This window comes from Salvelinus fontinalis, chromosome 19, assembly GCF_029448725.1.
Source record: "Salvelinus fontinalis isolate EN_2023a chromosome 19, ASM2944872v1, whole genome shotgun sequence".
NCBI lineage: Eukaryota > Metazoa > Chordata > Actinopteri > Salmoniformes > Salmonidae > Salvelinus > Salvelinus fontinalis.
In genome coordinates, this window is record NC_074683.1 from 9623919 (window position 1) to 9637365 (window position 13447).

The 13447-nt window shown below is 46.1% G+C and overlaps 1 protein-coding gene across 4 annotated transcripts in view; it reads right to left on the reverse strand.

Annotated features, from left to right (window-relative positions):
* The window catches only part of LOC129816331 (plakophilin-4-like), a 144909-nt gene that overhangs the window by 40437 nt on the left and 91025 nt on the right, over positions 1-13447 (reverse strand). For 3 of the 4 annotated variants that reach the window (XM_055870696.1, XM_055870695.1, XM_055870698.1), the window contains 2 exons: positions 13152-13178; positions 2601-2795 (listed from right to left, as the gene is read on the reverse strand). In XM_055870696.1, coding sequence (XP_055726671.1) covers positions 2601-2795; positions 13152-13178 — 222 coding nt within the window. The remainder of the gene's footprint in view (positions 1-2600; positions 2796-13151; positions 13179-13447) is intronic. The other variant, XM_055870697.1, reaches the window with a different exon arrangement.

Genomic DNA, 13447 nt, shown 5'->3' on the forward strand with positions numbered 1-13447 from the left:
TTTGGAAAACTCCAAGCGGCTGTCATGTGCCTTTTACTGAGGAGTGGCTTCTGTCTGGTCACTACCATAAAGGCCTGATTGGTGGAGTGCTGCAGAGATGGTTGTCCTTCTGGAAGGTTCTCCCATCTCCACAGAGGAACTCTAGAGCTCTGTCAAAGTGACCATAGGGTTGTTGGTCACCTCCCTGACCAAGGCCCTTCTCCCCCGCAGCCAGGTCTAGGAAGATCTTGGTGGTTCCAAACTTCTTCCATTTAAAAATGATGGAGGCCACTGTGTTCTTGGAGACCTTCAATGATGCATAAATGTTTTGGTACCCTTCCCCAGATCTGTGTCTTGACACAATCCTGTAGACAATTGCTTCGACCCCATGGCTTGGTTTTTGCTCTGACATGCACTGTCAACTTTGGGACCTTATATAGACAGGTGTGTGCCGTTTCAAATCATGTCCAATCAATTGAATTCACCACAGGTGGACTCCAATCAAGTTGTAGAAACAGCTCAAGGATGATCAATGGAAACAGGATGCACCTGAGCTCAATTTCGAATCCCATAGCAAAGGGTCTGAATACTTAAGTAAATAAGATATTTCTAGTTTTTGCAATGCTTTCTAAAAACCTGTTTTCACTTTGTCATGATGGGGTATTGTGTATAGATTGCTGAGAATTATATATTTAAAAAAAAATCTATTTTAGAATAAGGCTGTAACGTAACAAAATGTGGAAAAAGTCAAGGTGTCTGAATACTTTCAGAATGCACTGTGGGTAATGGGGGAAACTCAACTGGCACACCGCAGAAAAAACTCCCACTGCAAATATCCGGAAATATCACTAAAACTCACATTTGTCTTTTCCTACCAGCACGGACTTTGCTGACGGATGTTTTACTGAGGATTTGTTGACTTACTATGACTGTGATATGTGGTTGTCTCACCTTGCTATCTGAAAGGGATACTGCGAGATTTTGACAATTGACTACTTACTCAGAGTCAGATGAACCCGTGCATACCATTTCTATGTCTCTGCATGCAGTACCTGTAGACATGGTATCTACAGGTTTATTTGACTCTGGGTATGTAGAATAATCTTGCAGTATCCCTTCAGGATGAAAGGATGAGTTGCTCTGGATAAGGGCATCTGCTAAATGACTAAAATGTAAATATAGAAAAGTGTCCCTTAATCAACAAAGTTATACATTTTGTAACTACAGATCAATTCTCATAGTCTCTTAAGTAAACAAAACCTGGCTACAAGCCACCACTTTTAAAGTCTACTAAAATAATCTTATAGAGGGGAAAAAAAATACTCCATCTCTAAAATGCTACAAAATCAGCATTGATCAGTATTTGCATTCTCGTCGTACCCGAGTTCGGCAATGTTCTTTTTCTGCGCCAGGAATCAATATTGCCATTTAGCATAAATAACCCTCGTTCTCACTAGAAATACACCAGAAACACTGTAGATAAAGAATGTAGCCGGGGAAAAGGGCCATTCAAATGTCATTTTACACCGTAACAAAGAGTGCTTGGGGATGAAATTAGTTTTTTCTTCTTCTAATGAGGCCCAAACGTCCTTTTTTCTATTCCTCTCAATATAGCTGGGCGCAAACACATTATGGGCCCTTATCGTTATCTGAGAGGCTTCTTCTGAGCATCAATACCATTTATTACTGGACTCATGGGTCAGGGAGGATCTCAGGTCTGCTGAATAGAGGATGCTGAATTGGGTGAGTGCTGGAGGACAATGGAGGACAATGGAGGGACGATGAGGAGAGAATGCTAACATCCAAACACAAACCGCTGGCAGTGGTTACGTCCCAAATGGCACACTATTCTCTATGGACCCTGGTCAAACGTAGCGCACTAAATAGGGTGCCATTTGGGGCACGCACTGGGCATGCTGGGATAGCATGTCCTACTTTTAGGCCTGTGTCCCCTGGCCCCTCATCCCTCTTCTCATTATGAGTGTGACACACAGGTAATTGACTCTTTTGTGGCTTGAGTATCAGCCCATGCCTGTCTCCTCTCCTGTCTCAGCCCCATCTTTGACGGAGGAGGGAGGAAGGGAAGGATGGAGAGACAGGCTAGCATGCAGACTGTCTGGGCTGGATGGCTGTCTGGCTTGGGCACAAAGTGTTCCCGTGTGAGATTGAGTGAGTGAGTGTGAAAGAGTGTGAAAGAGAGAGAGAGAGAGAGAGAGAGAGAGAGAGAGAGAGAGAGAGAAAGAGAGAGAGAGCATCTCGGCTAGAGGGGGGCTCTAACATATATAAACTATGACAGAATTATTTTAAATGAAGGATACTGCTCTCTCCTCAACCTCTGTTTCTCACTAATGCTGCCTGTCTGTCCTCACTGCTGATCAAATCTGCTTATTAATGCCTTGACACCATAATGTTTGCATTAGTGTACTCATCAGTGCACACAGAGATGACGATAGGGTTGCAAAATTCCAGGAACTCTCCCAAAATTCCCAGGTTTTCCAAAAATCCCAGTTGAAAGATTCTCGGAATTAGGAAGGAATAAACAGGAAATCCGTGAATCCTCCAACCAGGATTTCTGTGAAAGTTCCAGGAATTTTGCAGCCCTGGTCATGTGGTTACTGTACCTGAGGGCCCCCTGTAGATGGCGCTCTGCGAGGCATGGTTGAGGTCCACGGGGCCCTGGTGGCTGGGGCTGCGGTACAGGGGCCCATGGAAGGTTCTGTCCTCGTAAATGGGCGTGATGTGTCGGTCAGGGGACATGGCTGACCTCAGGTCCTGGCCCAGCTGGCTGTGCTGACTGGCGTACGAGCTCCGCATACCTAGAGGGATAGGGGAGGGAGGCGAGGGAGTGTAAGTCTGCATCCCAAATGGCAACTTATTCCTGATATAGTGCACTAGTTTTTGGGCCCTGGTCAAAAGTAGGGCACTATATAGGGGACATTGCCCAAGACAGTAGTACAAGTTCAGGGTTAGAGACTGCCACCGGCCTCGTGCATCTCCCAGTGTGTCACCCCTAATCACCATTAGCATCACACAGTGACAGCACTGGAGCTGCTACACAGCAGCACACACCACAGATAGGGATCCACTGCGATGATTCAGGCACTCTGGAATTGCTAGCGAGAGCTCAGAGAAAAACTCTGTGTTTTCCGCGTTGGAGTTTGACATTTAAGCTGCTAAAGACTTAATTGAAATTAATTCATGGTTCATTTCCAATTCTGTGTAATGCTAAGGCAGTAGATTTTTCAGTTTTTCATGCCACACCACCCCAGCTCTCATCTCCAACCTCTCTCTTAATGATTCAGCTTATTAGTAAACACTCTCTTCTCTCTAGCAACTTAGCTGGGAAAATGTACTTTGAGCCATACTTCTCATTATACCTATCTGGCCTAGGAGAAAAAAATATAGTGAAATAGAGCCCAAAGCCTCAATCACTAGTTGAAACCGCCCAGCAGTGAACTCAGCATCCTTTTTCAGTATGAGCGGCCACACCTGGGAAGAGTACCAAATGGCACCCTATGTCATATGTAGTGCACTACTTTTGACCAGGAGCCATAAGGCTCTGGTCAAAAGTAGTGCACTACAAAGGGATTAGGGTTCCATTTGGAATGCAGAATTGGCCTTGACAGGATAGAAGTTGCCTTCCCCATTCCCAGGCTTTGTAGTGAGAGAGAAGATATATAGGCTAGTAGAACAAGGCTGAGCCAGAAAAATGTCAGGATGTGGCCAAGCGTGTTTCTGGAAATGGAGAGGGGGGTTCTCTTCACCATAAGCTCATCTACCAGGGGGAAACCCCACTGATGTCAGTCAAATAACAAATTCACACCAGATGAATTACTATGACGATAGTATTTGGGGGAGTCGCAACGCACCATGGCTGAATAGCTGACTGACACGAGGGCCGGTCGGTCCAAAAGTGGAACAATTTCAGCGTCCCAAATGGCACCCTATTCTCTACTTTTGTCTGGAAATCGATAAAAGTAATGGACTATACAGAGAATAGGGTACCATTTGGGACGCATCCCATGCCTACAGCAATTATGAAGCATATGCTGCTCTGCATCCACACATATAAATCCAAAGCTCCAGGGCCATGATGCTAACGCCACGATACTCTCCCATCCCCTCAGCTTCAGGCAAATGGATCCCACGCACATGGCTCCTGTGGATGTGCGTGTGACGTAACCTCGCACCAAGGGGTCTTAACTCCCCTCAACTCGACTCCCCCAGCCCCAGTGCGAGAGAGACCGCAGTGGCCGACTCACTGAACACTCACTGCACACGTCCCTCGCTTCAATAGAGCGGGCGCCGGGCCAACACTTCCCGGCGAGCTGAGGCTCCAAAGCTGCTCAACACTGACGCTGTCATGCGTTAACGAAATGAATTAGGGATTCTTATCGGAGTTCAAGACAGCGGAAAGGAATAAATAAATATGAAATATATATGTCTTTCTCCAGGAGAGTTGAAGCCCAGTGAGGCAGCTAGATATATACTCAGTAGCAGCACACTGTTCTCCTCCGCCTCAGAAGCAGGACCAAATAAACATGACCTCTGGAGCATCCACAGTGTGCCTTCAGCTGTGGAGAGAGAGACCCGGGGGGTGCTGATGCAACAGCGAGACCCCTGATAACCTCCAGCACACTAACTAATGAACAGCTAAACGACAAGCCAGTGGAGAATAAACCCTATTCAAACAGTTTACTGGGCGACATGGAAAGCATAGCTAATGCCATCCACTAAAACGGTATTTCCCCGTGGGTAAGAGGTAGTGACATCTATTGCATTGCTTCAGAGAGGACGGGAAGGGAAAGGACTAAGGCTACACAACTCCACAAACTTTCTCAAAATTCCCAGGTTTTCCCTCCTGGTTCCCGGGAAAGTTCTAACTGGGATTTCTGGAAAACCTGTGAATTTGGGGGAAATTACAGGACATTTCCAGCCCAAGGTGGGACTTGTCATTGGCGAGGTTAATGTGTGCTGATGTGGCGACACACCCAGCAGTGGCTCAGTCAGTCAATCTGCAGCGCTTCAGACAAAGGTGTTCCTTCCGTCTGGCAGTAAATCGCTTCGGCTTCTCTTGTTTAAATGTTGCCGACTAGAGAGGGGGAATATCAATGAGCCGGTGTAGGACACCACATCACAGACTGCCACAGCCCAATAATTAGCTAAACCCATCAAACATAAGGAAGGCTTTCAGTAGAACTGTAGCTGGAGAGGAGGAGAGAAGGAGGAGAGGAAGAAGTCTCCCAGAGACAGGAGCATCCATGCATATCCATCCCGCTCTGCTCTGCAGGCTCTCTCTCTCCCTCCCTTCATCTCTCTCTCTCTCTCTTTCTCGCTCTCTTAACAGCACCATTATAAACCTTAGCACGCTAATCCCTGTGCATTTATTCTGCTTCCCTGGTGAAATGTAGCGTTCAGGTTCGGAAGCAGCTTCAAATTGTCTCTGAAAATAATATATGACTGTCTGTGATGAACATTCATGGCGTGTTATAGTTGTTTAATGCTGCCTTAAACTCCTCCTGTGGCCCTAACAGATTGCACTTGGCAGAGGCCAGACGTACTGTAGGGAGGTGGTGGTTTGGCACACTGACTCCACAGAAACAAACATTTAAATGGATGCAGCTGACTTACATTCCTGGTCCAAAATAATTCTTGAAACCTTTTCCCAACAAGGGAGTAAGAAAAGCAAAATCCATGAAAACAATCTGTTCCGCTCCCAAGAAGAAGATTACACAAGTATGAAAAGCTGGAAGCTTTAACTCTACACCAGCGTTTCCGTAAACCAAAGTGTTTACGTTAGGCGTGGGCTGAACACCCCACCTGCATAGAGGCTGTTGATCGTCATTTCCCTTTGCTCTCTTCCAGTGCTCTGAAATGGACATCAGGCATAAATGGCCAAGGGATGATTTGTCTTCATCTTCCAATTTTCATCAGGAGAGAGGAGAAATGACTTCCTGCCAACGCTGCAGCAGGTGGGGGAAGAGGAGGGGAGACCAGAGAGGGGGCGGATCGTGGTCTGGCTCTGGCCAGAGACAGAGAGGGAGAGAGGGCTGCAGCCTGCAGATTTCAGGTCGGGCTCAGGTTTCAACTTTCAGGTGGCATTTGTCAACTGAATGCGAATGAGCGAGGGCATGTGAACATCCACATCCCTTTTACTGCTACTGCAGAAATAATCCACAGGTCACACAGGCAGTTCTGGCCCAGATGACCACAGGAGAGCAACTGTGCCATGCACATATTTCATTTTGGATTGGAGATGCTTAATGTGAGCCTGGAAGGAGAGTTACAGTCTTACCAGACATCTAGGTATTTGTAGTTGTCCACATATTCTAAGTCAGAACCGTCCAGAGTAGGGCAGGTGAGGGCAGCAATCGGTTGAAGAGCATGCATTTAGTTTTACATGCATTTAAAAGCAGTTTGAGGCCGTGGAAGGAGAGTTGTATGGCACGTCTGGAGGTTTGTTAACACAGTGTCCAAAGAAGGGCCAGATGTATACAGAATGGTGTCGTCTGTGTAGAGGTGGATCAGAGAGTCACAAGCAGCAAGAGCGATATCATTGATATATACAGAGAAGAGAGTCGGGCCCACGAATTGAACCCTGTGGTACCCCCATAGAGACTGCCAGAGGTCCGGAAAACAGGCCCTCGGATTTGACACACTGAACTCTATCAGAGATGTAGTTGTTGAACCAGGCGAGGCAGTCATTTGAGAAACCAAGGCTATTGAGTCTGCTGATAAGAATGCGGTGATTGACAGAGTCGAAAGCCTTGGCCAGGTCGATGAAGACGGCTGCACAGTACTGTCTTTTATCAATGGTGGTTATGATATTGTTTAGGACCTTGAGCGTGGCTGAGGTGCACCCATGACCAGCTCGGAAACCAGATTGCATAGTGGAGAAGGTACGGTGGGATTCGAAATGGTCAGTGATCTGTTTGTTAATTTGGATTTCGAAGATTTTAGAAAGGCAGGATGGATGTAGGTGTATAACAGTTTGGGTCTAGAGTGTCTCCCCCTTTGAAGAGGGGATGACCGCAGCAGCTTTCCAACCTTTGGGGATCTCAGATGATAAGAACGAGAGGTTGAACAAGCTAGTAATAGTTGCAACAATTTCGGCGGATAATTTTCGAAAGAGAGAGTCCAGATTGTCTAGCCCACCTGATTTGTAGGGTCCATATTTTGCAGCTCTTTCAGAACATAAGCTGTCTGGATTTGGGTGAAGGAGAAGCGAGGGGGACTTGGGCAAGTTTCTGCGGGGGGTGCAGAGCTGATGGCCGGGGTTGGGGTAGCCAGGTGGAAAGCATGGCCAGCCATAGAAAAATGCTTATTGAAATTGTCAATAATCGTAGATTTATCGGTGGTTACAGTGTTTCCTAGCCTCACTGCAGTGGGCAGCTGGGAGGAGGTGCTCTTATTCTCCATGGACTTTACAGTGTCACAAAACCTTTTGGAATTAGTGCTACAGGATGCAAATTTCTGTTTGAAAAAGCTAGCCTTAGCTTTCCTAACTGACTGTGTATATTGGCTCTTAACTTCCATGAAAAGTTGCATATCGCTGGGGCTATTTGATGCTAATGCAGTACACCACAGGATGTTTATGTGCTGGTCAAGGGCAGTTAAGTCTGGGGTGAACCAAGGGCTATATCTGTTCTTAGAACTACATTTTTTGAAAGGGGCATGCTTATTTAAGATGGTGAGGAAAGCACTTTTAAAGAGCAACCAGGGATCCTCTACTGATGGGATGAGGTCAATATCCTTCCAGGATACCCTGGCCAGGTCGATTAGAAAGGCCTGCTTGCTGAAGTGTTTTAGGGAGCGTTTGACAGTGATGAGGGGTGGTCGTTTGACCGCAGACCCATTACGGATGCAGGCAATGAGGCAGTGATTCCTGAGATCCTGGTTGAAGACAGCAGAGGTGTATTTAGAGGGCAAGTTGGTCAGGATGATATCTATGAGAGTGCTCATGATTACGGATTTAGGGTTGAACCTGGTAGGTTCCTTGATCATTTGTGTGAGATTGAGGGTATCTAGCTTAGATTGTAGGACAGCCGGGTTGTTAAGCATATCCCAGTTTAGGTCACCTAACAGTACGAACTGTGAAGATAGATGGGGGGGCAATCAATGCACATATGGTGTCCAGGGCATAGCTGCGGGAACTGGTCGTCTAGTGCGTTGGGAACAGAGAATAAAAGGAGCAGATTTCTGGCCGTCGTAGAATAGATTCAGGGCATAATGTACAGACAAGGGCATGGTAGGATGTGAATACAGTGGAGGTAAACCTAGGCATTGAGTGACGATGAGAGCGGTGGTTGTGTCTCTGGAGGCACCAGTTAAGCCAGGTGAGGTCTCCGTATGTGTGGGGGGTGGGACAAAAGAGCTATCTAAGGCATGTTGGGTGGGGCTGGGAGCGCTACAGTGAAATAAAACAATAACAACTAGCCTAAACTAACCTAAACTAAACAGCAGTAGACAAGGCATATTGACATGAGGGAGAGGCATGTGTAGCCGAGTGATCATAGAGTCCAATGAGCAGCAATAAGTGAGTCTGGGAGCCGTTCGGTAGTCGCTACTATGCTAGGCGAGCTGGAGACATGGCGATTCAGAAAGCGAGCGGGCCGGGGATAGCAGATGGGCCTTTGGCAATGTCAAAGCCTGTTGAAACCTCCTCAGACGATTACGTCGGCAGACCAATCATGATGGATCGGCGGGACTCCATGTCGGCAATAAAGGGTCCAGGCCAATTGGCAAAAGAGGTATTGTAGCCCAAGAATTAGCTGGTAGACCTCTTTGGCGAGCTAGGAGATGGGCCTTTCTCGAGACTAGCTCAAGGCTAACTGGTGCATGCTTCGGGACAGAGGCGTTGGCCAGCAGTAGTTACTCAGGTTGCAGCTAACTAGCTGCGATAATCCGGTGTAATGATCCAGAGCTTGCGGTAGGAATCCGATGCTTTGATAGAGAAAAAGCAGTCCGATATTCTCTGGGTTGATATCGCGCTGTGCAGACTGGCAGGTATTGACCAAGCTGAAGCTGGCCAGTGTCTGAGTTAACGGTGAAGACCGCTAGCAGTGGCTAACTGACTACTAGCTAGTAGCTAGTTAGATGGCTAGCTTCTGATGGGGGTTCCGGTACTAAAGTATAAAAATAGCAGATCCGTACCACATTGGGTGAGGCGGGTTGCAGGAAAGTATATTCAGTCCGTAGATGGAAAGTGAGATTAAAATATATACGAAATATATACAAAAAAACTGAGGGAAACAACTATTTACATGGGACAAGACGGGACAAGACAAACACACGTCCGACTGCTATGCCATCTTGGTTTCGGTATAAGTTGACAATCCAAGACAGGATTGTGTCGAGGCACAGATCTGGGGATGGGTACCATAATTGAAGGTCCCCAAGAACACAGTGGCCTCCATCATTCTTAAATGGAAGTTTGGAACCACCAAGACTCTTCCTGGAGTTGGCCGACCGGCCAAACTCAAAAATCGGGGAAGCAGGGCCTTGGTCAGGGAGGTGACCAAGAACCCGATGGTCACTCTGACAGAGCTCCAGAGTTCCTTTGTGGAGATGGGATAATCTTCCAGAAGAACAATCAAGCCTTTATGATAGAGTGGCCAGACAGAAGCCACTCCTTTGTAAAAGGCACATGACAGCCCGCGGGGTTTGCCAAAAGGCACCTAAAGGCCTCTCAGTCCATGAGAAAGGCCTCTCATTCCATGAGAAACACTCTTTGGCCTGAATGCCAAGCGTCATGTCTGGAGGAAACCTGGCACCATCCCTACGGTGAAGCATGGTGGTCGCAGCATCATCCTGTGGAGATGTTTTTCAGCGGCAGGGACTGGGAGACTAGCAAGGACCAAGGGAAAGTACAGAGAGATCCTTGATGAAAACCTGCTCCAGAGCACTCAGGACCTCAGACTAGGGTGAAGGTTCACCTTCCAAGAGGACAACAACCCTAAACACACAGCCAATACAACGCAGGAGGGGCTTTGGGACAAGTCTCTGAATGTCCTTGAGTGGCCCAGCCAGAGCCCGGACTTGGTCCCGATCGAACATCTTTGGAGAGACATAAAAATAGCTGTGCAGCGACGCTCCCCATCCAACCAGACAGAACTTGAGAGGATCTGCAGAAAAGAATTGGAGAAACTACAGGTGTGCCAAACTTGTAGCGTCATACCCAAGAATACAGGTGTGCCAAGCTTGTACCCAAGAAGACACGAGGCTGTGATCGCTGCCAAATGTGCTTCAACAAAGTACTGAGTAAAGGGTCTGAATACTTATATACAGTGGGGCAAAAAAGTATTTAGTCAGCCACCAATTGTGCAAGTTATCCCACTTAAAAAGATGAGAGGCCTGTAATTTTCATCATAGGTACACTTCAACTCTGACAGACAAAATGAGGGGTAAAAAATCCAGAAAATCACATTGTAGGATTTTTTATGAATTTATTTGCAAATTATGGTGGAAAATAAGTTTTTGGTCAATAACAAAAGTTAATCTCAATACTTTGTTATATACCCTTTGTTGGCAATGACAGAGGTCAAACGTTTTCTGTAAGTCTTCACAAGGTTTTCACACACTGTTGCTGGTATTTTGGCCCATTCCTCCATGCAGATCTCCTCTAGAGCAGTGATGTTTTGGGGCTGTTGCTGGGCAACACGGACTTTCAACTCCCTCCAAAGATTTTCTATGGGGTTGAGATCTGGAGACTGGCTAGGCCACTCCAGGACCTTGAAATGCTTCTTACAAAGCCACTCCTTTGTTGCCCGGGCGGTGTGTTTGGGATCATTGTCATGCTAAAAGACCCAGCCACGTTTCATCTTCAATGCCCTTGCTGATGGAAGGAGGTTTTCACTCAAAATCTCACGATACATGGCCCCATTCATTCTTTCCTTTACACGGATCAGTCGTCCTGGTCCCTTTGCAGAAAAACAGTCCCAAAGCATGATGTTTCCACCCCCATGCTTCACAGTAGGTATGGTGTTCTTTGGATGCAACTCAGCATTCTTTGTCCTCCAAACACGACGAGTTGAGTTTTTACCAAAAAGTTATATTTTGGTTTCATCTGACCATATGACATTCTCCCAATCTTCTTCTGGATCATCCAAATGCTCTCTAGCAAACTTCAGACGGGCCTGGACATGTACTGGCTTAAGCAGGGGGACTCGTCTGGCACTGCAGGATTTGAGTCCCTGGCGGCGTAGTGTGTTACTGATGGTAGGCTTTGTTACTTTGGTCCCAGCTCTCTGCAGGTCATTCACTAGGTCCCCCCGTGTGGTTCTGGGATTTTTGCTCACCGTTCTGGTGATCATTTTGACCCCACGGGGTGAGATCTTGCGTGGAGCCCCAGATCGAGGGAGATTATCAGTGGTCTTGTATGTCTTCCATTTCCTAATAATTGCTCCCACAGTTGATTTCTTCAAACCAAGCTGCTTACCTTTTGCAGATTCAGTCTTCCCAGCCTGGTGCAGGTCTACAATTTTGTTTCTGGTGTCCTTTGACAGCTCTTTGGTCTAGGCCATAGTGGAGTTTGGAGTGTGACTGCTTGAGGTTGTGGACAGGTGTCTTTTATACTGATAACAAGTTCAAACAGCTGCCATTAATAAGGGTAACGAGTGGAGAACAGAGGAGCATCGTAAAGAAGAAGTTACAGGTCTGTGAGAGCCAGAAATCTTGCTTGTTTGTAGGTCACCAAATACTTATTTTCCACCATAATTTGCAAATAAATTCATTAAAAATCCTACAGTGTGATTTTCTGGATTTTTTTTTCTCATTTTGCCTGTCATAGTTGAAGTGTACCTTTGATGAAAATGACAGGCCTCTCTCATCTTTTTAAGTGGGAGAACTTGCACAATTGGTGGCTGACTAAATACTGTTTTGCCCCACTGTATTCCCAAGTGGCGAAGCGGTCTAAGGCACTGCATCTCAATTGTAGAGGCGTCACTACAGACCCTGGTTCGATTCTAGGCTGTATCACAACAGGCTGTGACTGGGAGTCCCATAGGGTGGTGCACAATTGACCCAGTGTCGTCCGGGTTAGGGTTTGGCCGTAGTAGGCCGTCATTGTAAATTAGAATTTGTTCTTAACTAACTTGCTTAGTTAAATAAAGGTTCAAATAAATAAATAAATAAAAAATGTGATATTTCAGTTATTTTTTACATTTGCAAAAATGTCTAAAAACCTGTTTTTGCTTTGTCATTATGGGGTATTGTGTCTAGATTGATGAGGGGAAAAAACTATTTAATCAATTTTAGAATAAGGCGGTAACATAATAAAACGTGGAAAAAGTCCAGGGGTCTGAATATTTTTCGAATGCACTGTATGTCACTTTGTGCCAGCTAGTTCCTTTGGGGGCAGCTGGGTGCGAGGCGGCATGGAGGTTTGGGACAGAGCAGATAGACGATTTAGACAAGAGCTACTGGGCTTGAATGGCCAAAGAGACCAATCAGTTTGCAGACTTACACCTTTGAGAAAGAGGTTTAAAAAGCCATTTGTGTCTGGGAGAGAGAGATCATCAGTCACCGTATGTGGATTATGGCAGAGAGAGAGAGAGAGAGAGAAGAGAGAGAAGAGAGAGAAGAGAGAGAAGAGAGAGAAGAGAGAGAGAGAGAGAGAGAGAGAGAGAGAGAGAGAGAGAGAGAGAGAGAGAGAGAGAGAGAGAGAGAGAGAGAGAGAGAGACACACTAGGCAATACAGTAATATAATGGCCTCGTGGAGATTATTATTCTTGGGCCCTGATTTACAAAAGTTCAAGAAAGCAATGGGAAAGAAATGGGAAAAGCACAGACTTACTTGGTCCGGAAATGATAACTCTACATTTGAAGTCATTTCTCCACAGCCGTTTTAACTTCTGCCCTATGTGAATGGGGTTTTAATGCTTGTAAAAGGAAATAGGTTGAAAATGACGATCATTCTATGAGCAGAAAGGTGACACAGAAAACAACATACATGCCATGCTCAGACACTAATCTAGGGAGAAGTTGCCCCTAGACGCTGATCTTGGGTCAGTTTCGCATTTTCCCCACTAATAACCCACTAATAACCAGTATAACCAAAATGCCAAACTGACCCAAGGTCATGATAGGAAGCTGGTCCTAGATCCGAGGGGAAACTTCACCCCGGACCCAAGCACATTATGAGGGGAGGGCAACATGATGAAGTTAGAATTCACCTTGAAGGTCATCATCGACCAGGATGTCTGTAGATATCCAACGGCAGCAGGAAAAGTTGGTAAAAAACACACATAGCAACCTTTTCATGATAGAAAACATGGATTAATATTGCTACTATCTGGGACTAAAGGCTGTGTATTGCCAGGGACCTCACGAGATGTATTACGATTCTCACGATTCTATATGTTTTGCAGTTCGATTGCTGTGATTTTATTTGCGAGGGACAAGAGGGACGAGAGCAGGAGAGCACTAGCTCATGATTTAAAAAGAAGATGAACAAGCTATAGGATGAAAA